General features: G+C 55.2%; 2 protein-coding genes across 3 annotated transcripts in view; one reads left to right on the forward strand and one right to left on the reverse strand.

Annotated features, from left to right (window-relative positions):
* Nucleotides 1-17,408, forward strand: Atp2a1 (ATPase sarcoplasmic/endoplasmic reticulum Ca2+ transporting 1). The gene is made up of 23 exons (XM_047532911.1): nucleotides 1-309; nucleotides 622-639; nucleotides 1,010-1,092; nucleotides 2,530-2,634; nucleotides 3,343-3,481; nucleotides 5,265-5,345; nucleotides 6,170-6,255; nucleotides 6,382-6,679; nucleotides 7,102-7,268; nucleotides 10,792-10,880; nucleotides 11,127-11,229; nucleotides 11,463-11,594; nucleotides 13,069-13,194; nucleotides 13,317-13,535; nucleotides 14,340-14,675; nucleotides 14,843-15,063; nucleotides 15,141-15,343; nucleotides 15,531-15,616; nucleotides 15,703-15,836; nucleotides 15,972-16,089; nucleotides 16,275-16,392; nucleotides 16,673-16,715; nucleotides 17,132-17,408. Exons 1-22 carry the CDS (start codon nucleotides 192-194, stop codon nucleotides 16,675-16,677), a joined length of 2,985 nt encoding a protein of 994 aa, XP_047388867.1. The 5' UTR covers nucleotides 1-191; the 3' UTR covers nucleotides 16,678-16,715; nucleotides 17,132-17,408.
* Rabep2 (rabaptin, RAB GTPase binding effector protein 2) overlaps nucleotides 17,108-24,275 on the reverse strand; it is a 12,882-nt gene continuing 5,714 nt past the window's right edge. Inside the window, exons 4-14 of one of the 2 annotated variants that reach the window (XM_047532912.1) lie at nucleotides 22,501-22,611; nucleotides 22,068-22,415; nucleotides 21,184-21,279; nucleotides 20,986-21,084; nucleotides 20,097-20,252; nucleotides 19,133-19,310; nucleotides 18,950-18,961; nucleotides 18,800-18,855; nucleotides 18,648-18,701; nucleotides 18,411-18,527; nucleotides 17,108-17,990 (exon numbers count right to left, since the gene is read on the reverse strand). In XM_047532912.1, the coding sequence (XP_047388868.1) occupies nucleotides 17,889-17,990; nucleotides 18,411-18,527; nucleotides 18,648-18,701; nucleotides 18,800-18,855; nucleotides 18,950-18,961; nucleotides 19,133-19,310; nucleotides 20,097-20,252; nucleotides 20,986-21,084; nucleotides 21,184-21,279; nucleotides 22,068-22,415; nucleotides 22,501-22,611 (1,329 nt within the window). In that variant the 3' untranslated portion in view covers nucleotides 17,108-17,888. The remainder of the gene's footprint in view (nucleotides 17,991-18,410; nucleotides 18,528-18,647; nucleotides 18,702-18,799; nucleotides 18,856-18,949; nucleotides 18,962-19,132; nucleotides 19,311-20,096; nucleotides 20,253-20,985; nucleotides 21,085-21,183; nucleotides 21,280-22,067; nucleotides 22,416-22,500; nucleotides 22,612-24,275) is intronic. The other variant, XM_047532913.1, reaches the window with a different exon arrangement.

Raw genomic sequence — 24,275 nt, forward strand, 5'->3', positions numbered from 1 at the left:
TGGGGGGGTGGCCGGCTGCTACAAGTGGGACGGGGGTCAGAGCTTCGTGGAGGGAAGGAAAACCTGGGGGGGGCAGGCGAGAAAAAGGAAGAAACCCAGACCTACAGGCAGGTGAACACTGAGGAAGGCCCCCACGTGTGAGAGCCCCCCGGAAGGAACAACCGCCCCCTGGCCCCCAAGAAGGGAGCACAATGGAGGCTGCACATGCCAAGACCACAGAGGAATGTTTGGCCTATTTTGGGGTGAGCGAGACCACTGGCCTCACCCCGGACCAAGTTAAGCGGCATCTGGAGAAATACGGCCCCAATGGTAAGTGTTCCTTGGAGAATAGGCTGGTGGCACCATCCTGGGCCTACACACATCCCTCCCCCACCCCCCCGGGGGGGGGGCTGCTCCCTCCAGGGCAGCATAGAGACGTGGTCTGATGAGTGCAGGGGTAAAAAGATACTGAGAAAGCTGGGTCTGAGATGTGAAGTTTGGGGAGGTTTTATGGGATGACCTTGATGAACCTCAGATGCCTGTTGGCCTGATTCTCTTACCTTAGCCACAAACTCCTGGGCGTGGGGGGTATGAGGCTGAACCCCAAATGAACATGTCCTTTTCTCCTTTTTCCCTGTGTAGAGCTCCCCGCTGAGGAAGGTAAGTACTGGAAGCCCTGAGCCCTCATAAATGATCCACCCTTCTCCCTGCCATACAGACCCCACACTCCTTCCCAAAAGGCAAAGATCCCCTTCCCGGATATTGAAGTCCCCAAGGCAGAAGTCTCCAGGCACTTTCTCCTTGAGGCGTCCCATCCTTGAATAACTGCCCACTATTTTGAGGAGCCTGTCTTTTGGACTCCTGGCAGCTCCCTCAGCCATTCTCTCATAAAAGCCGCCTGCCCATCATCCTAGGGATTCAGGGCACTACATTCCCTGGACCCCTGCCTGTATGCAAAGTCCCAGACTTTCATCCTTTGGATCTTAACCCCGGGGACCCTTCCCCTTGCCTCTCCCCTCCCCCCTCCCAGGGAAGTCCCTGTGGGAGTTGGTGGTAGAGCAGTTTGAAGACCTCCTGGTGCGGATCCTTCTCCTGGCCGCCTGCATCTCCTTTGTAAGTGTAGGAGGGCGTCTGGGGGCTGGCTGGGGTGTGATGGGGGATCAGGAGTCTGCTCGTGGCAGAGGTGAGCCAGACTCCCGGTCCCGGATCCTCTAGTCCAAGCCCTGAGCATCCTTATTTTCCAAACCAAAGTTGGGGGGCGGGGGGGCTGGTTCGCGCCCTCCGTCCTCCCCCACACCCCGCAGGCAGGTTTTATTTTAAGCTGTAAGGGTGTTCTCAGCCAAAACACTGAAGCTAAGCCACCCTCGGAGCTTCAAGGGCTTCGAGAGCTCGGGTTACCCCGCAAGCGCTGGACTCGGGGCTCAGACGCGGGCGCTGAGGCTCCTGGGCCATGACCATTCCCGGCATGCCCCGGGACCCTCCGTGCAACCAATCACCGAGCATCCCGGCGCCCCTGCCCCGCCCTCCCCGGTCTCTGACGCTGATTGGTCGAGGGAAAGACTTTGCTCAGAGAAGCGGGAAAGCGCTGCTGGTGCGAGGGTGGCTCCAAATGCGCCCCCAGCGCCCCAACTCCTCACCTGTCTCCAGGATTCACCACCACCCCAACACCCATCAGGGCTGGAACTGGGGATCCTCCTCCTAACCCACCGGGCTGACTTGCCCCTACCCCTTCTGCGCCTCCCCAGACCCCTCACAGCCTCAGGGCTACCCCACCCCTCTTCAGACCCCTGCCACCTCTCCTGCCCCGGGCATTCTCCTCCAGGGTCTGCAGCCCTTGCTGGCCGCTCCTCCGCAGACACCATCTCAGCAGGCCACCCTGCATTTCGGACTTTCTTTAACTTCTTAGTCCTGCTGGAAGCCAAGACTCTGGTCTCCTTAATGGAGGCCCTACAGCCCCTGAGCGCAAGCTGGCAGGGCCTCACTTCTCCCTTCTCCCTTCTCAGATTTGCTCCTTGACATTTGCCTGTGACTGTTGCCTGGCAGTGGCAACAGCTGGGGCGGGGTGTGTACAGGAGGCGGGTAACACTATCCCCCCCTCCTGCTCCCTCGTGAAATTGGACCTTCCCTACCTCGGCTGTTGGGGGAGGGCTGTGGGTGGGCTGGGCGCCTGCCTGTGAGAACCACAGGGTTTTTCCTATGGGTTTTGGCTCCCCTGGGATGGATGTGGCTGTGGGGGTAGTTGGCCTGGGTGTCCTCTGAACTTTGCTTCCAAGCCAAAAATTCAGTGAGGGAAACCTGAAAGCGCTCCCAGTTAATCCTGAAATTGTGCATGTCTGTGCTGGCCTATTCGCGCTGAATCACGGCAGTGGCCATGGCCAGTGTTCCCAGCATGTAGAACTTCCCACAGATGTGGGCCTGCAGTCCCCATGTGCCCCATAAGCTCCTGCAAAGGACCTCTGCAGTGGTACCTGGAACCCTTCCACTTCCTTTCTTTACCCATGTTTGAGGGAGGGCTTATTATCTGTTATTCTTCCTTGCCCTGCTCCCCAGGTGCTGGCCTGGTTTGAGGAAGGTGAAGAGACTATCACTGCCTTTGTTGAGCCCTTTGTCATCCTCCTGATCCTCATTGCAAATGCCATCGTGGGGGTTTGGCAGGTGAGCATTGACCCCTCCTCTTTCCTTTGCCTTCTAACACTAAACATGGGGCCAACCCTCCCTCCAGTCTGCTCCTCCTCCTTTACTTCCCCTGGGTCAGGTCCCTGTTCCTCTGGTCCTCTCACCTACTTTGGAAACAGGATGGAGTGTTGGAAAGGATGGAGAAACACTGTCACTTGTTCACTGTATGACCCTCAGCAAGTTCCTTCATATCTCTGAGGCTCAGTTTCCTCATCTGTAAACTAGTGCCAATAATCCTGTCCCTCAGGCTTGTGGTGGAATTGAATAAGATGAGCAGGAAAGTGCCTGGTACACAGTAGGACCTCAATAAGTACTAGTTTGGTTTCCTTCTTCCTCTTATCTTACCACCCTGTACTTACCTCGTCCCCTGCTTCCTGATTATCTTTCTTTTTTCTCTGCTCAAACCCCTTTTACCTGTTTTTAGCTATAGGTGACAGCTTTCTCAACACACACACACACACACACACACACACACACACACTCATGTGGGGTTTTGTCTACTCCCTGTGCCAGTTGGAACTACATAACTCTGCCTGTGGTGGTCCTAAGTCCCCTAGAATCCTGATCCCTGCTCCTCCATCTCTGCCCCCCTCACCCCTGACCCACAATCCTCCTGGACCAGTCCCCTCCCTCCCCACTCCCTTCCTTCCTTTGGTGACCCTGCTTTCCTCCACCCGCTTCCCTCAGGAGCGAAATGCAGAGAATGCCATTGAGGCGCTGAAGGAATATGAACCCGAGATGGGGAAGGTCTACCGGGCTGACCGCAAGTCAGTGCAAAGGATCAAGGCTCGGGACATCGTCCCCGGGGACATTGTGGAGGTGGCTGGTGAGTGATGGGAGTGAGTGGTCCAGGATGGGCGGCCTTGGGTCTGAGGCCAAGAAGAAGGTGGGGGCTGGTCAGTCTTGATCCTGGTGTCCAGGAGGATGGTGGAGTCTGCTTCTCCTTCCCAGCCTCCTCAGGAGGTCACCCCAGGACATTCCAGCCACACACTCTCTCTGTCAGAGTCTCAGCAGGAACAGCCAGTCCTGTCCCTGAGTCTGCAGGCAGACCCCCTCTCCCCCTCTCTCCCCCAGCACTGCAAGCAACAGGTGGAACCCAGTCTCTGCCAATGGCCCCGTCTCCACCCCCTCGTGGGGCCTGGCTTCCCTCTCCTTCCACCCACCCCCAAGCTTGGTCAGCTTTCAGTCTTGACCTCCTAGTGCCCTTGAGGCCTCTCAAAGGGGAAGGAGTGAGGGTAGAAGGGAGGAGGGGAGCTGAGGCTCAAGCCCCCGGCCATGTAAGGGAAACTCTGGTCCCAGCTCCGAGCACGGGACCTGGGAGGAGGGGAGCTCAAGGAGGGCCCCACCCCCAGCAAGGGACACTTAATGCCTGCCCAGGGAGGGTGGGGGCCGGGTGGCTAAGATTACTGGGATTCTGCCCCCTTCAGCGGTTTTTATATTTGCCCTGCGCAGGCTTCCCGCATCTCCAGGCCCCTGGCATGGGGAACGTATCTTTCTAGGCCTCCTTCCCTTCATCAGACACCCATGTCACCACCACGGGAAACACGGGGAGGAGGGCAGGCAGGCTGAGGACCCCAACGCTGTCCTGCTTCGGCGACAGTTTGGAGTCAGCGCCATGAATATCTATAAATATCCCTGGGGCTTGGGTGACAGGGTGTCGGACTCCATCACTGACCTCTTCCCTCTTCCGTCTGCTTCCTCTGACACAGGAAGAGGGACCTCAGAAACTGAGGGAAAGGAAAGACAGTGAACCCTGTCCCTAGGACCAGGGTGGACTTAGACAGAGGCCCTGGGGACTGTTCAGCCTCCCTGAAGGTCTCTGAGTCTGTGGGGCGTCCGCCTCTTCAGCTCCTCCCAGGGTGCTCTCGGTGTGCAGGCCTCCTACCTAGGCCCTCACTTACCCACCACAGCCTTCGTAGCTGCCCATGTGTTGCTCTTCCTGTTGCAGGAACACGCAGACTCCTTTTCTCTCCCCAGATCACTCACCCCTGGCTCCTGCCTGCCCCCAGATGCTCAGACCTGGCTGCCAGGTTTGGGTGTGTGGTCCCATCCGCGACCACACGTGCCCCTTCCTTTCCTCCCACATCCTCCCCTGACCTCCCTCCTGGGCACTCCTTTCCTGCTTCACACTCCACTTTTTCTCCTGTTCAACCTTGATTTTCTCAACTCTGGGCTTTTTCCTCTTTCTTTCTGCCTCCTCTGGCTGTCCACTTCCTTCTCTTGCCTGGTGCCACCTCTTCCAACTCAGCCTGTTCTCTCTGAGTTATCTTCCTGCCTTGCCCACCTCACCTTTTTCATTCTTGTCCTCCTCTCTGTTCTGCTTTCGCTGGGATTGTCTCTGATTTTCCCCCTCGGCTGTTTTAATGAGTACATACTATGTGCCAGGAATTACACCAGACCCTCCCTTCACAGGCTCAAGCAGTGGGAAGAAAAGCATTCAACAAGGGGGACAGTGGGAACAGTGCTATACAGTGGAGGGGTGTGCTTGCTGGGGTGGCAGGAGTGTATGCCGGTGCCCACCTGAGGAGGGGTGAGGTAAGCTTGGGGTTTCTTAGGAAGGAACAAACTCCATCCCCAACTGATCTTGCTGTTCTCTACTCTCTCCACAGTGGGGGACAAAGTCCCCGCAGACATCCGCATCCTCTCCATCAAATCCACCACCCTCCGGGTCGACCAGTCCATCCTGACAGGTCCGCTGGCCTGGGTGGGAGGATGCACTGAGGGAGAAGCTGGGTGGACAGGGATGAGGTTCCAGGCGGACATAGAAGAGCCGGTGGCAGAGCCTCCTCCTGGCTGGTGGCAGTGGCGATGAGAGCCTGGCTCAGCCTTCACTGTCCCATGCGGGGTCATGGGCGGGAGCTTGATATTGGTGCCCATTCTCCATAGGGCCATCGACCCACCCCTTCCACACAGACATGGGGACACACATACCCCACGAACCGTCCTGTCTCCTCCAGCATCCTCTGAGTGCCCAAGTGAGACGCCATGAGATTCTGGAACAGGTGGAGGGTTCAGACACACTTCAGACCATGGCTGCTTCTCTCTTTACTGGGAGGGCAGGGGAAGAACCCTAAACATTCCCCAAGGCCCAAGGAGGCAAGGAGGCCTGAGCCCCTGCCATTAGGGAGAGGGAGGCCATATCCCAGCAGTGGGCAGCTCCTCCGCCCAGGAGCATGCTCTGCAGTATGGTGCCTCTCCACGTGCATCAGCTCATCTGATTTTGTCACTAAAACTCTGTTCTCGAGTGTACCTGATCTTGTGTGCAGTTCTCAGAGGAGCAGGTGGAGGTTAACTGATCATAGTCATGCAGCCAGGGCTTGGGTCAAAGTCCTTTTCCTCGAAATGCAATGGACTTCCCATTTTCCTTGCTCAGTTTCTTCCAGAGGCCAGACTTCCTCCAGGACGGTTTCTTGGTCCTGGCCAACCTTGTCCTGCTGAGCAGGGAGGGAGTTAGGGACAGGAAGTTAAGGGGAAGTTAAGTCATCTGAAAATCCCCTTGGCCCCTTCTCTGCAGGCGAGTCTGTATCTGTCATCAAGCACACAGAACCCGTCCCTGACCCCCGAGCTGTCAACCAGGACAAGAAGAACATGCTTTTCTCGGTGAGTGATCCAGGGCCAGCTGTCGTGTCCTCAAGCTGGAGGCCCTGGTTTGGGAGAGAAACATGGTGTCCCTCTGCATGGGCGGATGTGGCATGAAGGTTCCTTGCTTCTTCTTCACCTTCCCAGGGCACCAACATTGCAGCCGGCAAGGCCTTGGGCATTGTGGCCACGACTGGTGTGAGCACTGAGATTGGGAAGATCCGTGACCAAATGGCTGCTACAGAGCAAGACAAGACCCCTCTGCAGCAGAAGCTTGATGAATTTGGAGAGCAACTGTCTAAAGTCATCTCCCTCATCTGCGTGGCAGTCTGGCTCATCAACATTGGCCATTTCAATGATCCTGTCCATGGGGGATCCTGGTTCCGTGGTGCCATCTACTACTTTAAGATTGCCGTGGCCTTGGCTGTGGCTGCAATCCCAGAAGGTATGGAGCAGCCTTTCTTTCTCCTTCCCTTTGCTAATCTCAATAGCAAAGACTCTTTTTCACATTAAGGTAACAGTGACAGTTCTAGGGATCGAAAGTTGATATCTTGCTGGTTGTGGTGGTGCACGCCTGTAATCCCAGGGACCTGGGAGGCTGAGCCAGGAGGATTGCAAGTTTAAGACCAGACTCAGCAATTTAGCAAGGCCCTAAGCAATTTAGCAAGACCCTGTCTCAAAATAAAAAATAAAAGGGCTGGGGATGTGGCTCAGTGGTTAGGAGACCCTGGGTTCAGTCTCTGGTACCATAAAAAATTAAATAAAATAAATAAGAAGCCAATATCTTTGGGGTCAGTAGGTATCTAGCTGACCACATCAGGCCTCCCTCCTGCCCTGCACTGACCCTGCGCCCCTCTCTCCCCACAGGTCTTCCTGCAGTCATCACCACCTGCCTGGCCTTGGGTACTCGTCGGATGGCAAAGAAGAATGCCATTGTGAGGAGCTTGCCCTCTGTAGAGACCCTGGGCTGCACCTCCGTCATCTGCTCCGATAAGACCGGCACCCTCACCACCAACCAGATGTCCGTCTGCAAGGTCAGGAGCAGTGTGGGCAGAAGAGAAACCTGTTTTGAGGGTGCAGTGAGCCCTCCAAACATGGGGTTATCCCTTCATCACCAACAGCTTCTCTGTCTGACCTGAGAAATGCTTAAAGAGCGGAGCGTGCCATCCTGCCAGCTGTGAAAGGGATGCTGGAGCCACCATCCCGGTGCCAGCCACGGCTGCGTGTTCTCGCACCCTCCACAGCAGCCCATTCAGGCGAAGGGCTCAGTCATGCCGCTTTTCAAAGGCAGAAACTGAGGCTCAGGGAGCGTCAGTGGCTTGCTGAAAGATGCACGGTAGCAGGTGGCGAAGCTGTGTGCTGTCATCCCTGCTACTCAGGAGGATGAGGCAGGACAGTCCTTTGAGGCCAGCCTCGGCAACATAGCAAGACCCATCTCAGAAAGACAGGTAGCAGAGTTGAGTCCCAAATCCAAGTCTGCGCAGTCCTAAAGCTTCTGCCTGTGCGGCAAACTGACCTCCAGAATGGTCACTTCAAGGCAGCACCTGGCAGGCCCAGCCACACTTATCTTGGACAGCACTTTCCCTCCCTCCCTCCCTCCCTCCCTTCCTTTCTTCCTTTCCTTCCTTCCTTCTTTTGGTTACTAGGGGTCAATCAAGCCACATTCCCAGCCCCTGAACAGCATTTCTTTTATTTTTTTTTTAATTTTTCATTTATTCTTCATACATTTTATTTATATAAAATAATTTCATTTCTAACATGTAATTATGTTTATAATTTTATTATTGCAGAAGGAATATTAAAAGTCACTAATTGCAATAGATAAAATAGGTCAGATTTCAAATTAAGAATTGTGTGTGTTTCTGACAAGAATATAACATCTGACTTGAGAAGTTAAGTTTCCTTTGGAGTATAATAAATTTCTATTTTAGTTCAACCCTTGAACAGCATTTTTTAAACTGAGAATTTTTTTAAAAAATATTTTTAGTTGTCAATGGATGCAATACCTTTATTTTGTTCATTTTTTCTTTTTTTTTTAAAGTGGTGCTGGTGATCAAACCCAGTGCCTCATGTGTGCTGGGCAAGCTCTACCACAACCCTAGCTCCCCTTTTTTTGGTACTGGGGATTGAACCCAGGAACCCAGGGGCCCTTAACCACTGAGCAACATCCCCAGCCTCTTTTTGTATTTTATTAGAGACAGGGTCTTGCTGAGTTGCTTAGGGCCTCTCTAAATTGCTGAGGCTGACTTTAAACTTGTGATCCTCCAGCCTCAGCCTCCCGAGCAGCTGGGATTACAGGTGTGCACCAAGGCACCTGGCTTAAACTGAGAATTCTTAATCTTTTCTGTGCATCGGATCCTTGGTAGTTGGACTTCTTCTCAGTATAATATGTATGTTTGTATATTTAAATACATATATTTTCTTTTCTTTTATAATGCTGGGGATTGAAGCCAGGGACTCATGCTTGCTAGGCAAGCATTCTGCCATGAGATACAACCCATCGTCCCTCCATGTAAAATTTTAAATGTGTAAAACAAAATACACAGGATTCTGTTTTAGAAATTTAAAAAAAAAAAAAAAACAGCTGGGTGTCATGAATCATGCCTGTAATCCCAGCAACATGGGAGGCTGAGGCAGGAGGATTGCAAGTTCAAGGCCAGCCTCAGCAACTTAGCAAGACCTGTCTCAAAATAAAAAACAAAAAGGGCTGGGGATGTGGCTCAGTGGTAAAGCTTCCCTGGGTTCAATCCCTAGTACCAAAAAAAAAAAAAAAAAAAAAAAAAACAGAAAAAATACATAGAATTACAGAAGTACCTAATGATTGAAATAAAGTGGTTTATATATATTTGGGAGGGTAATGGGGCTAGAACCCAGGGATGCTTTACCACTGAGCTACATCCCCAGCCCTTTCTATTTAAAAAAAATTTTTTTAGTTGTCAGTGGACATTTATTTATTTATTTGTTTATATATGTGTGATGCTGAGACTCAAACCCGGGGCCTCACACATGCCAGGCAAGTGCTCCACCACTGAGCCACAACCCCGGCCCAAGCCCTTTCTATTTTGAAACAGGATCTCACTAAGTTGCCCGTGCTGGCCTTGAACTTCAAATCCTCCTGCCTCAGCCTCCTCAAAATATTTTAAAAAGGTGTAATTTGGTAACATGTGTTTATTTATTAATGCATTTAAATAGTGAGTTCTAGCAGCAGGTCTAAAAATTATCACAATGTTGAAGTTGCGATGATGCTCTTTTTAGAGATTTGCAGAATGGTAACGTAACAGGAAGCAGCTCTGATTATACTGATGAAACATCAGTGGTTTTGTTTTGGGGCTTTTTGGTTTGTTTTTTGAGATGGGTCTCTATAATAACCAGGCTGGTCTTGAACTTCTGGGCTCAAGTGATCCTCCTACCTCAGCCTCCCAAGTAGCTGGGACCACACCCAGCTCAAAGTCACAGGTTTTACTAATTCTAATGTGGCCTACCAACCACATAACTGAAAGGAAATGCTATATGTCAGAGACAAAATAAAAGACATAATTTTTTTTTTGCTATGAAAGTTCACAGACTTCCTTGAGAGGTTGCCCATGGACCCTAGACACAAAATCCCTACCCTAAACAGAGCTCTGTGGAATTCTGTGTCCTTGAAATAGAAATTGCTGCTCTCTAGTGCTGGGGTGTAGCTCAGTGGCAGAGGGTGTGCTTAGCATGCATGGGGCCCTGGGTTTGATCCTCAGTACTGGGTAACTACTCTGAGGAGTGAGGGATATGGGATCAGATCAGCGCAAGAAAGGATGTGCCCTTGGCACCTTGTGGAGACCACAAGAGCCCTCTTGGCATCTGAAAGCCTTGGAGAGCCATCCGTAGAAGTGATGGCTTCTACTTTATTTAACCAGAGTTTCCCAAGAACCTTCTTTCCTGGGAATGCAGTATGACCATTTTTCTTCTCAGGAATGAGAAACCCTCTCCCCCTGATGCTTGCTGTGGGATCAGGGCGGGCCACTGCCCTCTGGAAGTTATGTCCTCATAACATAAATATGTTTCAAAGCCAGACCACGGGCACGTGTAACTTGGCTCCTGTCCTCTTTCATAAAAAAAAAAAAAATTAATTGCTGACATTTGAAAGAGATAAGATTGCATAGAAAAGTAACCTGAATTTTGAGCTCCTCCTGCAAAACTGGAAGATCTGGCCAAAAGGGACTCGAACTGTAGATGGGCCAGGTGCTAACAGGTGCATTTAGCTGCAGTCCACACCACACCTTAATGGACTGTCCTATTTTATCAGCTGATTTTCTTTAGCCCCAATGTGGCCTGCAGTAACTTTTAAGTCCACAGGGACAGAATGTGGAGAATGATTGACTGCTAAGCCACGGAGTGGAGGGGGATGCAGGGAGGAACAGGGAAGGAGCTGGAGGGAGATGCCAGGAAGCTTGCTCAGTCTGCTTGGCGTGCTGGGTCTAGTGGGGTTGGACATCAGGAGCGTGGGCCTCCCTCAGTGCGAATGCCTTCTTTCGAGGATGGGGAGATGCAGACATCTGTGCATGCCCTTCTCCCCTGCAGATGTTCATCATTGACAAGGTGGACGGGGACATCTGCCAGCTCAACGAGTTCTCCATCACTGGTTCCACTTATGCTCCAGAGGGAGAGGTGTAAGTCACCCGGAGCCTTCTCCCGGCACCTTTGCATGCCCCATCTCGTGGGCCCTCCCTCTGTTTTTGCTTCCTTTCCCTCTTCCCTTCCTTTCCCTACCTTTTCTTTCTCCCAGCCCATCTCTGATCTCCAAGTTCATTACCATCTCCCTGAACCCTGCTCTCTGCTTCCCTGTGCTCTCTGCATCTCACTCCCTGTTCTTCTCGACTGTCTCTCTCCTTCCTTCCTCCCCACCCTGCTGCCAGTTTGAAGAATGATAAGCCAATCCGAGCAGGGCAGTATGATGGGTTGGTGGAGCTGGCCACCATCTGTGCCCTCTGCAATGACTCATCCTTGGACTTCAATGAGGTAACCTCCCCACCCCCAGAGCTGCCCCTTCTTCCCTTCCAGCTGGCTCAGAGTCTGTGCCTCCTTAGCAGGCCGGGAGGAAGGGTCATAGGAAGGGGCAGGGAGCTGAGCCACTGCCCTGGGGTGCAAGGGAAAGGAGTTCTTGGCTCCCTTCTCACTCCATCCAAGTGGAAGGTGGGTGTGATGGTGGGGGCAAGGGCACCCACTTCCTCTTCCTTCTCTGCCCATCTCAGACCAAAGGTGTCTATGAGAAGGTCGGTGAGGCCACCGAGACTGCGCTCACCACCCTGGTGGAGAAAATGAACGTGTTCAACACTGACGTGAGGAGCCTCTCCAAGGTGGAGAGGGCCAATGCTTGCAACTCGGTGAGTCTGGACACGCCTCCCTGGGCCTTCGCTTCACACCACACAGCCGCAAGCAGCCCCAGGCCCAGCAGAGCCTTGTGCCCTGTATTGGGTCCCAGCTGTCGCAGGTGGGCGACCTTACCTGCTGTGAAGTTCAGTCAAGCTGACTTCTGGGGGGACCCACTGTCCCTGCAGTTAAATGGGTTCTGCTGCTGCCTGGCCAGAGTGCCCGTGGAGGTCACATCTTCTGTCATGTCCCAAGTTGAAATGGATGGAGGTGGACACAGAAACTACAAGCAGCCCATCCTGGGCCCCCTTTCACCCTGATCCCTTTGTCTCTGGGAGCACGCTTGTTCCCATCAGCTCTCAGGTCCTGCTTTAGAACTGGGCTATGTGGCCACTGCACCTGCAGGGCAAGACCATCCGCGTCCAGATGATCAAGGCCAATTCTGTTACACTCAGTCTGAGCTCTCGCTATTATTGTAATATTTACTGAATTTCCCTATTGAGTCTCTTTGAGATGTTATTTTCCTCTCTCTCTCTCTCTCTCTCTCTCTCTCTCTCTCTCTTTCTCTCTCTCTCTCTCTCTTTCTTTCTCTCTTTGTACCAGGGATTGAACCCAGGGACCACTGAGCCACATCCCCAGCACTCTTTTTGTATTTTATTTAGAGACAGGGTCTTGCTGAGTGGCTTAGGGCCTCACTAGGTTGCTGAGGCTGGCTTTGAACTTGCGATCCTCCTGCCTCAGTGTCCCGAGCCACTGGGATTACAGGAGGGTGTGCCACTGCACCCAGCTCAGGGACACTCCATCACTGAGTTACGCTCTCAGTCCCTTTTTTTTTTTTTTTTTTTGAGTCAGGGTCTCACTAAGCTACCCAGGCTGGCCTTGAACTTGTGATCCCCATCGTAGCCTCCCAAGTCACTGTGAATACAGGTGTGCACCACCACACCCAGCCAGGAAGGATTAATTTTTAAAATTTACAAATGATAACAGAAATTTATTTTTATTTTGTTGTTTGTTATTTTGATGTTGGTCTTATTTTGTGGAGAGGTAGGCACGCGTATTTGGTGAAAAAAAAGGCTTTCATTCATTTTTGTGAAGTGCTTTTTTCAGCATGCCAGGTACGAGGCCTGTGCTATCCAACAATCCATGTGGTTATTTACATTTGAATTAATTAAAATTAAATAGAGATGGAAATGCAGCTTCTCAGTCACACAGACCACGTTCCCAGTGCTCAGTAGCCGTGGCTCGCCTGCTTACCCAGTGCAGATGGCTGATCTCAGTCATTTCTCAGAGTGCTGTTGAACAGTACCACACAAGGCCATGCTGTTTCTGCTGTGCTTTACACCAGTCCCTGTCAGCACTGTGGCAACATTAGCCTTGGGATTCTCCCCATTTGTGCTCCTGGTATCAGCCTTAGCATTAGTCTTGGGGTCTACTCTGACCTCCAAATCCTTCGTGACTGTTTTAACGGGTCTGGTCTCCTCTCTCCAGGTGATCCGACAACTGATGAAGAAGGAGTTCACCCTGGAGTTCTCCCGGGACAGAAAGTCCATGTCTGTCTACTGCTCACCAGCCAAGTCTTCCCGGGCTGCTGTGGGCAATAAGATGTTTGTCAAGGTCAGAAATTGGAATGTGTCCCCACCCCTTCTTCTTCCCAATCCTGCAGACTTCTCTGTGCCCACCCCGACTCACTGTGTCCTGGCAGACAGCGGTCTCTGAATGCTATTCTGGTCTCCTAGGGTGCCCCTGAGGGCGTCATCGACCGCTGTAACTATGTGCGAGTTGGTACCACGCGGGTGCCATTGACCAGCCCAGTGAAGGAGAAGATCATGTCAGTCATCAAGGAGTGGGGCACTGGCCGGGACACCCTGCGCTGCTTGGCCCTGGCCACCCGGGACACGCCTCCCAAGAGAGAGGAGATGGTTCTGGATGATTCTGCCAGGTTCATGGAGTATGAGGTGAGCAGGGGGAAGCCTCTGTTGTCCTGGAGGTCACCAAGAGGTGGACTTCCCATTGCTTGCCTCCTTCACCCTCTTATTTCAAACTGGTGGCTCTGTGATGTGGTCATGGAATCACAGGATGTTAGACTTTGAAAGAGCCCTAGAGAGCGTCTAGTCCAGTGCTGCTCTGTTGATCTGAGGTGCTGGGGATGGAACCCAGGGCCTTACACATGCTGAGAACATACTCGTACCGCTGAGCTGTGCTGCAGCCTCCCGGGCTCCTTTAAGTGTGACCTGTGGGTGGTCTTCGACCAGGGGAGGGAGGCTCCTGTGCCAGAAAGGAAGTCAGCGTCACTCCACAGAGGGGCTCAGCTGAAGAGCCTCCTGCAGGAGACTGCCTCCAGGTGCTCACGCTCATTCTGGTGCAGGGCCCTACTGGTGCTGGACTCTGCCTGGCACCAAAAGCCCACGCCTTCATTTCACAGAGGGAGACTGTGGCCTGTCAGGTCACAGGGATATGCTCAAAGTCGTGGGTCAAGAGGTGGCGCTGCTGGAAGCAGAAGCCACTTGCTCTTACTTCCAGAGTGTATTCTATGAAGGGCACAGCGTGGCACCTGAGCTTGGCCTGGCACTGCGAGGACCTGCAGGCACATATTGGAATGAGAGACGTTTCTTGTCCCTGAGCTTCCAGGGCACTGCTGAGGCCTAGCCCCAGGGCCCGAGGCTGCGAGCTGCAGAGCCTCACATCTTTCTCCCCATTCCCCAAGCTCCTGCCTGGCTCATTTCCGAGTCCCTTCCCGACCGCTGTCTGCTCTCTCTCAGACGGACCTGACATTCGTTGGTGTGGTGGGCATGTTGGACCCACCCCGCAAGGAGGTCACCGGCTCCATCCAGCTGTGCCGCGATGCTGGGATCCGTGTGATCATGATCACTGGAGACAACAAGGGCACAGCCATCGCCATCTGCCGACGAATTGGCATCTTTTCGGAGAGTGAGCAGGTGACAGACCGTGCCTACACCGGTCGTGAGTTCGATGACCTGCCCCTGGCTGAGCAGCGGGAAGCCTGCCGTCGCGCCTGCTGCTTCGCTCGCGTGGAGCCCTCCCACAAGTCCAAGATCGTGGAGTACCTGCAGTCCTACGATGAGATCACAGCCATGGTGAGGGCCCGGCTGGCTGCCAGGCCTGGGCTGGTCCTCCGAGCGTCCTCTGAGTCCTGGTGTACTGGGGGCCCTGGGCGGGAGGGCCCTGGTGACAGGCACAGAGGGAGGGATCCAGGCTCCAGGGGTAGACTCTCAAGGAGGGGTGCGCCTCCTTCTCCCCTCAGACAGGGGACGGCGTCAATGACGCCCCTGCCCTGAAGAAGGCCGAGATCGGCATTGCCATGGGCTCTGGCACCGCTGTGGCCAAGACAGCCTCTGAGATGGTGCTGGCCGACGACAACTTCTCCACCATCGTGGCGGCCGTGGAGGAGGGCCGCGCCATCTACAACAACATGAAGCAGTTCATCCGCTACCTCATCTCCTCCAACGTGGGCGAGGTGGTCTGGTGAGCAGCCAGGGCCCCTGTGGGGTGGGCGGGGTCGCCAGGGTCTGGACCCATGTGTGACCCCCCCCTTCTGGCAGCATCTTCCTGACAGCCGCCTTGGGTCTGCCTGAGGCCCTGATCCCCGTGCAGCTGCTGTGGGTGAACCTAGTGACTGATGGGCTCCCAGCCACAGCCCTGGGCTTCAACCCCCCAGACCTGGACATCATGGACCGGCCCCCCCGGAGCCCCAAGGAGCCCCTCATCAGCGGCTGGCTCTTCTTCCGCTACATGGCCATTGGAGGTAAGCAGGATGGAACCCCATAATCCTTCCCAGCCCTGGGGATCGACCCCCTCCTTGGGACACCAGCTTCCCCAGTGCAGCCTCCCGATGGGTCCTCTTCCCCAACCAGCTGTTATCAGGCATGGGAGACCCTCCCAGTGCTGGTCATCTCCTGGCCCTGACCCCCACCCCATATTCTCCACCGCAGGCTATGTGGGTGCAGCCACCGTGGGAGCAGCTGCCTGGTGGTTCCTGTATGCAGATGATGGGCCTCATGTCACCTACAACCAGCTGGTAAGAGGGGGGACAGAGAGGTGGGCACCAGGAAGGTGGTGTGGAGGTGTCTACAGGACCTCAGGCTCCTGTCCCTTCCCCTGCAGACCCACTTCATGCAGTGCACAGAGCACAACCCTGACTTTGACGGTCTGGACTGTGAGGTCTTTGAGGCCCCTGAGCCCATGACCATGGCCTTGTCTGTGCTGGTGACCATCGAGATGTGCAATGCTCTCAACAGGTAGGGCTGCCTGCCTGCCCCCTCAGGCCTTCTGGGGTCACCGCCTTGGTCTTCCACCTCCCTGCCCACCTCCTCTCCTCATGGTCTCTCCCTCCTTGTGTCCCCCTCTGTGGCTCGGCCCGGCCCTTGCTGCAGCCTGTCTGAGAACCAGTCCCTGCTGCGGATGCCGCCCTGGGTGAACATCTGGCTGCTGGGCTCCATCTGCCTGTCCATGTCCCTCCACTTCCTCATCCTCTACGTCGACCCTCTGCCGGTGAGCTCTCCTGCCCTGTCCCTAAGTCCCAGGGAACCCACGCAGGGCTTGTGGTCACTTGCACTGGAGTGCTGACAAGGGGAGGAAGGTGGGACTGCCTGGGGCAGTGCCTGGTCCCCTGGTCCCCTCTCCACCTCCTCCCAGAGGTGACCTGCTTTCCTCACGGCTGCCATCCCCACCCCCAGATGATCTTCAAGCTCCGGGCCCTGGACTTCACCCAGTGGCTCATGGTCCTCAAGATCTCACTTCCAGTCATCGGGCTGGACGAAGTCCTCAAGTTCATTGCTCGGAACTACCTAGAGGGTAAGGAGCGCCCCTCCTCTGACCCCCTGAGCCCCAGGCCCTGAGCACACCCCTGCCCTCTGCGCTGCGAAGCGCCCGCCCTACCCTCCTTTGCAGGCAGGTAAGTTCTCTGTGGCCCTGGTAGGACCAGTGTCCCCAGGGAGGGCGCCCCAGGCCCCTTCTCTGCTCCACCACTCCTGGCAGGGTCACTCTCCTGGGTGGCCCCCAGCCTGCTCAGCCCTCTGGCCCTGCAGGCCACCTCCCTCCTTGACATCAGCTCTCTCTGTCCTCTTGGCCATAGGATAACCGCCCCCCTCCTCCATGTCTTTGAACCCGTGTCACAGGTATCGCCCTCCCTCCTTGCCCTCGCGCCAGCTGCTGCGCCCCGCCGCCTGCCCCCTAGCCTCCCGCGCATCCCAGGTCACTTGCGCTCGCAGCTCCACCTGGAGCCACTGCCACTGCTGCCACTGCCGCGCTTCCACATGGCTGGCCTGTGCCCTCACGATGGCACAGCACCGCTGCCAGGGCCTTGGCACCCTGGTGGTGCCCAGCTGCGGGACACCACTGTCTGCTGGGCTGCGCTGCGTGGCGCCGGCTGCCTCTGCTGCTGGGGCCGTGGGTAGGGGTGGGGTGGGATCTGGGGACACAGGTAAGTACGGGGAGGAAAGGGGCTGGATGACCTTCCGGGCTGCACCAGGAGGCGGACACTGGGAGGGACATCCCCCCCCCGCCCGCTTCATCCTTCCCTTTCTCCTTCCAGATCCAGAAGATGAGAGAAGGAAGTAACCGTCCCACTGCCCCCTCCTCCCCCGATAGCGATGCACCTTCAGCCAGAGCTGTGGCACGACTCCTCTCTCACCCCGACACGTTTCTGTTTATAAACAACGTCCCCCTCCTTTGCCCTTCCCTCTTCAGCGACCTGTCCTCCCTCCAAACCCTGTCAATCCTCCCCTCCCGACCCCATGGGGCTTGCAGGGACAAGGCGACCGACTGAGCTGAGCTGCTTATTTATTGAAAATAAATGACGGAAAATTCTGGCCTCGCCTCCGTGCACGTCTCGAGCCTGCGTCAGGCCCCTGTGGACAAGCGTTTTAGTGTCATGCGGTCCAGAAAGCAGCTGCCTGTCTCAGGGTGTGCATGAGGGACCTGTTGATGCTGACAGAGGCTTCCAGCCACCACACAGCTGGGCTAAGGCCTTGGGACGGGGACGGACTGTAGCCAGTGTGGCTGTTGGCCAGCTGGGGCCCTGGAGGCAGCATGGCAGCCAGAAAGCCGCAGGGTTCAGCCTGCACCTTTGGTTCCAGGAGGGGCTGGTGTCATCCCTGAGAGCAGAAGGCCCAGCCACCCTGGGAGGAAGCGCTGGGCAGTGGTGGCCCCAGCACGCCGACTCCAGGCTTGGAGAGAGTGAGAGCTTTGTCCTGAGACCCCAAAGCCCAGGCCACAGGGTCTGGACTGGAGGAAGGCAGTCTTCCCCAGGCTGGGAGGAAGCAGGGTGGGGTGGGTTCTCGCCGAGCCCCTCAGGTATCCTTGATGTCCCTCACATCCCTCAGGGACCCCTCATCCATGATGCCGCGCACTTGCTCCAGAGTCTCTGCCTGGCGGATCCGCTCTAGGCGCACCTATCGGGTCAGGCAAGGGACGAAGAAGTCCCCTGGTAGGGAAACACAGTTCCTACCCCACCTGCCCGCCCCCGGTGGCAGGGCCCAGAACCAGTATACCTAGGGGCACCTGGCCTCCCCAAACCCACGATGCCATCAGGGAAAAGGGAAAGAAAGGGTCCCAGGACAGCTCAGGGAAGTTTAAGCTACCACTGGTGGTGCTGATGGCACAGACTCTAGGTGTCACCAAGCCTGTGCTAAAGGCATTCTGTGACCAACCAAGATACAAAGAGCTTCGGCTTTTAGAGCATCGTTCAGGGGAACAAACCATGCCAGCCCTAGGAGGAGGAGGAGGACTCCCCCAGTTGAGGGCCTGTCCTTGCAAGACCCTGGGCAAGTCACTGAAAGCCACGCCAGCCTGGTGGGAGGGGCCTGCCATACCTGCAGGGCCTGGGACAGTCGTACGAAGTCCCTCTGCACCTGTTCACTGGTCTCCAGCTCGGCCTGCAGCCGCAGCACTTTGGCCCTCTGTTCTGAGAGGAGGTCTGTGAGCTGGGCCTATGGGGACAAGACACTGAGTTAGGCCCCTGCTCAGTCTTGGGTCAGCCAGGAGGGAGCGTGGCCAAAGCAACGGGATGTCCCCACACAGTCAACCCTTCTACATCAGCTGACTCTGACCTCTTCTGTCCGGCCAGAGCCTGGCAGTTGTATGAGGCCTTCCTGGCGCTGGGCCTGAGGGAGACACAGAGGCAGGAGGGGCTTGGAAGGGCCTTCTCTGCATAGCTGCCCGTCCCTCAGTAACCCCATCTCCTCCCTGGGCTCTGCCTCACCTTGTTCTGTTCCTGCTGGATCCGTTCCATCTCTGTCCTCAGGCTACACAGGGAGGCTGGGAAGTCAGGCGCAAGGAGGCTGGAAGTCAGGCCCCCGCTGGTTCCTTCCCCACCGCATCCAGACCCGGCCAGGGCACCTCCCATACTCACCCTCTAACACTTCTGTGTGGGAGGGGGAGAGGAAGAGAGGGAGAGGGAGAGGGAGAGGGAGAGAGGTGTCCAGGTTGGTTCTCATTCCATCTCCCCTCCTCTGCCCATCCCTGGCCCACGTGTCCCCACGGGAAGTCAGGCACCCAGGCAGCAGGGCAGGTGGCTCCTGCCCTCTTCCCTCACCTGTCTCCTCCCGCTGCACCCTAAGCTGCCCCTCCAGGCTAGCCCTGGCCGAGGTCTCCTCCTCCAAAGCCTCCCGCAGAGTCACGATCTCAATCCGCAGGCGCTCGGCCTCGTGCTCCTGGGCCTGCTGCCGGGCGCGAGCCTCCTGCCGCGTGCGGTGCAGCAGCTGCTGCAGCTCCTGGAAGGGACGCGAGTGGCCAGCTAGGCACAGGGCAGAAGAGCAGGAGGGCAGGGGTTGGCGGGGGGCCGCTGAGAATTGTGGGGAGGAAGCGGAAGGAAAGAAACTGCCCAAACAGGGAAGAACCCAAATGCCAGTTGGGAGGGTGGATAACCGCTCCTAGTTCAGTGATGGAAATGAATGAACCACAGCCACGGCTGCCACGCCAGGACTCTCAAAAATGGGGCGGGGCCCAAGTTCCAGGCGACCAAGAGACCCCTTCCTAAAGGCCCAAAGAACAGAAGTTTAGCAGTCCATCATTTATGTAATGAAAATCATACCAAAAAAGAACAGGGCCCAGGAGGACTACAGGGCATGCGCAGAAGTAGATGTGAGCTGTGATCCTGGGGTGAGGACCGGTTCCAGGTGATCTTTGCATTTTTAATAAATTATATTATTCATAAATTAAATCAACAAAGGCCATGCACAGATCAATGGTGACAGCTTATGAACCAAAGATTATGATGAATTCAGTCTTAATAGACCTCAGGTCTCTTAAAAACAGGAAACAAACCAAATCATTGACTCCTTGGTGTCAAGAAATATTAACTCGCTCTTCTTCATGCCTATGCTGGGAAGACGGTATGGTCCCACTTCTCGGATGAGGAAACTAGCCTTAGAGAAGTCAAGTGGGTTGGCCAAGGCAAAGCAGCCAAAATAGAGGATCTGTCCCCTTCTCCCCACATGGTCCCAGGCTGATGCTCTCCTCCGCCTGGAAAGGAAGGGCTGACAGCTGCCCCGGCTCACCTGCACGGAGCTGGGCAGTGACTCCTCCTTGCCCTCGAGCTGCTCCAGGCCCTGGGGGGCTGAAGACGGCAAATGCTCGGCCCGGAGCCCTTGGTTTTCCTCATTCAACCGCTTTACCTCATGGTGCAGGCACTTGTGAGAGGTGGCGAGCTCTGCCTGGGGACAAACAGGAGCACATGGCAGTGAAGAGGTCAGGGCATCTCTAGTCCCTGCGAGGCAGGCTGACTGTTGTCGTGCTGAGACAGGAAGACACCCCCCTTACTGCCTGGCTTTGGCTCCACGCTCTAGACAACTCCCTGCTGACCTGGGGTCATATGCTGGCAGCCACAGTGCACACTGGGTGTCTGATTTGCTCCACACACTATTTTTAAAACCTTCAAGTAGTGCCAACTTTGAATATTGAGAGATGATACACACATATCAAGATTTCTGGCTTCTCTTGAAAAATCAGCACATCTGGCAGCATGGGGCTGGCGTTCCCAGACAGGTAGGCTCTGTGTAACTGAGTGGCCGTCCCCTTGGCACCCACTCCTCCGGGCCAGGCTAGCTACCACACCTTCCTACCTTGCCCCTGGCCCCATGTGATCACCTCCCTCTCCTCTGGCCCTGGAAAGCACCTGACCTGCTTTCTGTCTCACGATTCTGCATACCAGGCCCTGTTATCTCAGCTTCCGGGATGGTGAAGCAGAGGCACCGAGGTTGCAGGTTAGTTCAAGATCCCACAGCAGTGGCCGTGGCTGGGCTAAACCCTTTACCTACCTGGCACCAATGCCTGGGGGAGGCCAGAGCAGCTGGAGGAGGAACAGGTGCCTCAGCTTTCCATGTGTCCCCACAGTACCCCAACTAGTCCTGACCCCTCTTCCTCCTGCCACACGTCCCCAGCACTCACCATCTGCAGCTGCACCCGCTCCTGGGCCTGGCTCACAGTCCCTTGCAGGGTCCGAAGTAGCTGCTCTGAGTTCTGGACCTGGGCCAGGAGCACCTGCATCTGGGGTTGGAAGGAGGGCAACAGTCAGGTCAGGGCCACCTGGGGGGCAGCAGGTGGCCAGAGGCCCCATGAGGGGCCACAGCAGAGGCCAGGACCCACCTGCTTGGCGCAGTCCTCGTTGCTCCTCCTCAGGCCTTCCTGCAGTTCATCCCGCTCACGGCTGATGCTTTCCAGATCCTTCTGCAGTTGCCGCCCCTGCCACGGACCCAGACCTGTCTCAGTCCACGAGGGAGGCCATCCCTCTCCTGCAGGCATGGCGCCATCGCCCCCTCCCCCCAAAGCCAGAAGCCCCGGGATCGGGTCAACTCTTCTCTTCCCTGCCCACGTCCACCCCGGCAGGCCCTGCCACTATTCCTGCACCGTGGATTCCAAACCCACCTGTCTTTCCATCTCTGCTGCCATCTCCTGGCCAGTCACTATTTTCTCCTAAGCCACAGTCCCAACCAGTCACTGGTCATTCAGCTTCTCCCAGCCCCACCACAGCCCAGCCCTTCACCCTGGCCCAGGGAGCTCCCCAAGCAGGAAACCAGGCAGGCCGCTCCCTGGCTAAGGCTGCAGGCACTTCCTCCACTCCTGTCTCAAACGCAGGCTCCAAACAGGCCCACAAGGTGCCTGCTACTTCCTGACCTCTCCCCTCCTGGCTGGCCTTCCTGCTCCTCAGACACGGTGGGGTCTGTACATCCTCAGGGCCTTTGGACTTGCAGTTCTCCTGCCCCTGCCCCTGCGAAGTGCCTCTTTCCCTCCATCTGGGTCTGTTCCGACACCGACAGTTTCTGCCCCAAAGCCCCCTCTTCAGTTCTGTCCTGGGCAACTCACCCTGTGACCTTATCTCCTTTGTCTGTCCAAGTGCATGTTGGTGTCTGATGCCTGTTCCCTAGGAGACAGTGTCTATCTTTCCCTGTGGCATCCCCAACTCTAGCTCTCGCTCGGGCCTGGACCAGGTGGTGTGGCTGCCCCCAGACCATCCTCCCCCGGCCACACACCTCCACCTGTAGCTGCTCCCACTGGTTGTCTGGGACAAGCTGGTAACCAGGAGGGGGCAGGTAAATGCCCTCAGGGACCAGGGTGCCCGTGGACACCAGAGAGGCTGTCTCTTCCTGCTCAGGGCTCAGGCCTTGGCGGTTGCGGGGCAGGGAGGCGCTGCTGCCAGCCCCGCCAAGGGAGAAAGAAGAGATGGAGGCGCTGTCGTCACAGTTGTGGGCGAAGGCCTCGGCCGCCGGGCCCCCGTCTCCGCTCGGCTCTTCCAGGGGCTCCAGTGGAGGAGATGGGTTCCGGGACAGTGGCAGCAACTCCGTGGAGCCATGCAGGGAAGGAGGATGCCGGGGACGTCTCTAGGGAAAGGGTGCAGGGAAGAGGCTGGGGACCCGGGCTCCTGGGGCGCCACTTCTCACCTCCACACCCTGGCTGCCCCCTCACCTGGATCTCTTGAATCAGCTCCTCTGCCTTCAAAAGTTTTGCCTTTAGCTCCTCGATCTCCTGCTCCATGGGCAGCACTATCTCCCGCAGCTTCTCAGAGTCCTCGTGGGCCTGGGGGGATGGGGGGGGACGTCAGGAGGTGGATGGGCAGCAACAACATCCCCAGCAACCTTTGGACCCCTCAGTTCTGTTCAGGGCTTTCTCTCAGACGCCAGCTCTTCTCACTAGAAGGTGCTGTCCACCTTTGTGACTTGCCCCAGGGCAGGAGGTAGGTAAAGGGGTCAAGGTCATGACTATCTTCCTGTTGCCCATTTCCTCTCCAACATCCATTTTTTTTTTTTTTTTAAATCCTAAAAACTTTTTAATTGAGCACATGGTCTAACTTCTACCATATTACCTATATTTCTTGGTGTTCCTATAACTAAACGGGATCCTATGATTCAGTTCCAGCTAATGAGCCCCATGTGAACTTCCAGGAAAACTCCTTAGCAGATGTGCCCCATGTGAACTTCCAGGAAAACTCCTTAAAGGAACAGAGCATGTCTTTCTGTACTTCCTTCTCCTCCTTCTTGCTGGTTGAAATGTGGATATGACGGCTGTCACTCAAGCAGTCATCTAGGACCACAAGGCACTTTGCTACCTATGGCAAAATATCAATACAGGAGGAGCCTGGGTTCCTAATGACTTACTGAGCTGCTATACCAGTCTGCACTTTAAGAAAAATAATCTTCTATCTTATTTATGCCACTGCTAATTTGGATCTCAATTACACGTAGCCAAACCTCATCCTAACCTACTGATATGTCCTCCCACACTCCCAATGCAACTCTAAGACTGATTCTTTTCAGTTCCCACTGAGCTTACAGAGCAAGAGCCTCTGGATGTGTCCATTTGGCTCCTCTAACCTAACACAACCAAAACTGAGCCAACTCACCACTGCAGTTCCTCCTGCCCCAAGTGCCAGGTCACAGAGAATGGCCCTGTCATCCACCCGGGTGTTCAAGGCAGAAATTGGCCAGTCATCCTTTCTGTCACCACCCTCTTCCAATTCATGCAGTTTTTCTTTCTTACTTTCTTTCTCTCTTCTTCATTTTTTTTTTTTTTTTTCAGTGCTGGAGATTGACCCCAGGGCCTTGTGCATGACAGGCTGTGCCATTAAGCTACATCCCTAGTCTTTTTGAGTTTTTTTTGTTTTTCAATCTTGAGACAGGATCTTGCTAAGTTGCTGAGATTGGCCTTGGATTTGCAATCCTCCTGCCTCAGCCTTCCAAGTCACTAGGATTACAGGCAGGTGCCACTGTGCCATTTCTACCTCTTGAATTACTCAAAACCTGTTCACATGAGCGCAATTTAAACCTCCAAATCTCTTATAGGAACAGCTGCAATGGGCAGGAAAACCTGTGTGGTCAGAACACAACACCCCAATCTCATTGTGGCCCTCAAATATACTCTGCAGATGCCCAGGCAACAGAGGGTGACACTGAAACGCAGGGGTTGGCCAGACTAGCCCCTGCCTGACTGCAAACTGGGCACACCTTCCTCCACACCAGGGGCTTGTCCCTGAGTGAGGTCCTCCTCTTTACTACTTTGTGTGAATGTTCACAGAGGAACAATGGATGCAAGTAGCAGCCTCTGCCAGAAGCAGAGGAGCAGAAGGAAGCTTTCCTTTCTTGGACTCCTGTTTTGATCTTTGTCTTTCTAACTGGGCAGTTCCCTCCATTTCTCTGAGCCTCAGTTTCCTTGTGTATGAAATGAGGTATTAATTACTTACATAC

This window comes from Sciurus carolinensis, chromosome 18 (genome assembly GCF_902686445.1).
Source record: "Sciurus carolinensis chromosome 18, mSciCar1.2, whole genome shotgun sequence".
Taxonomy (NCBI): domain Eukaryota; kingdom Metazoa; phylum Chordata; class Mammalia; order Rodentia; family Sciuridae; genus Sciurus; species Sciurus carolinensis.

Excerpts from the sequence above, each read along its gene's own strand:
- Atp2a1 (XM_047532911.1), top strand. The coding sequence starts at position 192 with ATGGAGGCTGCACATGCCAAGACCACAGAGGAATGTTTGGCCTATTTT. Across the intron at positions 7,269-10,791 it reads ACCAGATGTCCGTCTGCAAG|ATGTTCATCATTGACAAGGT; the intron begins GTCAGGAGCAGT and ends TCTCCCCTGCAG. Across the intron at positions 16,090-16,274 it reads TCTACGTCGACCCTCTGCCG|ATGATCTTCAAGCTCCGGGC; the intron begins GTGAGCTCTCCT and ends CCCCACCCCCAG.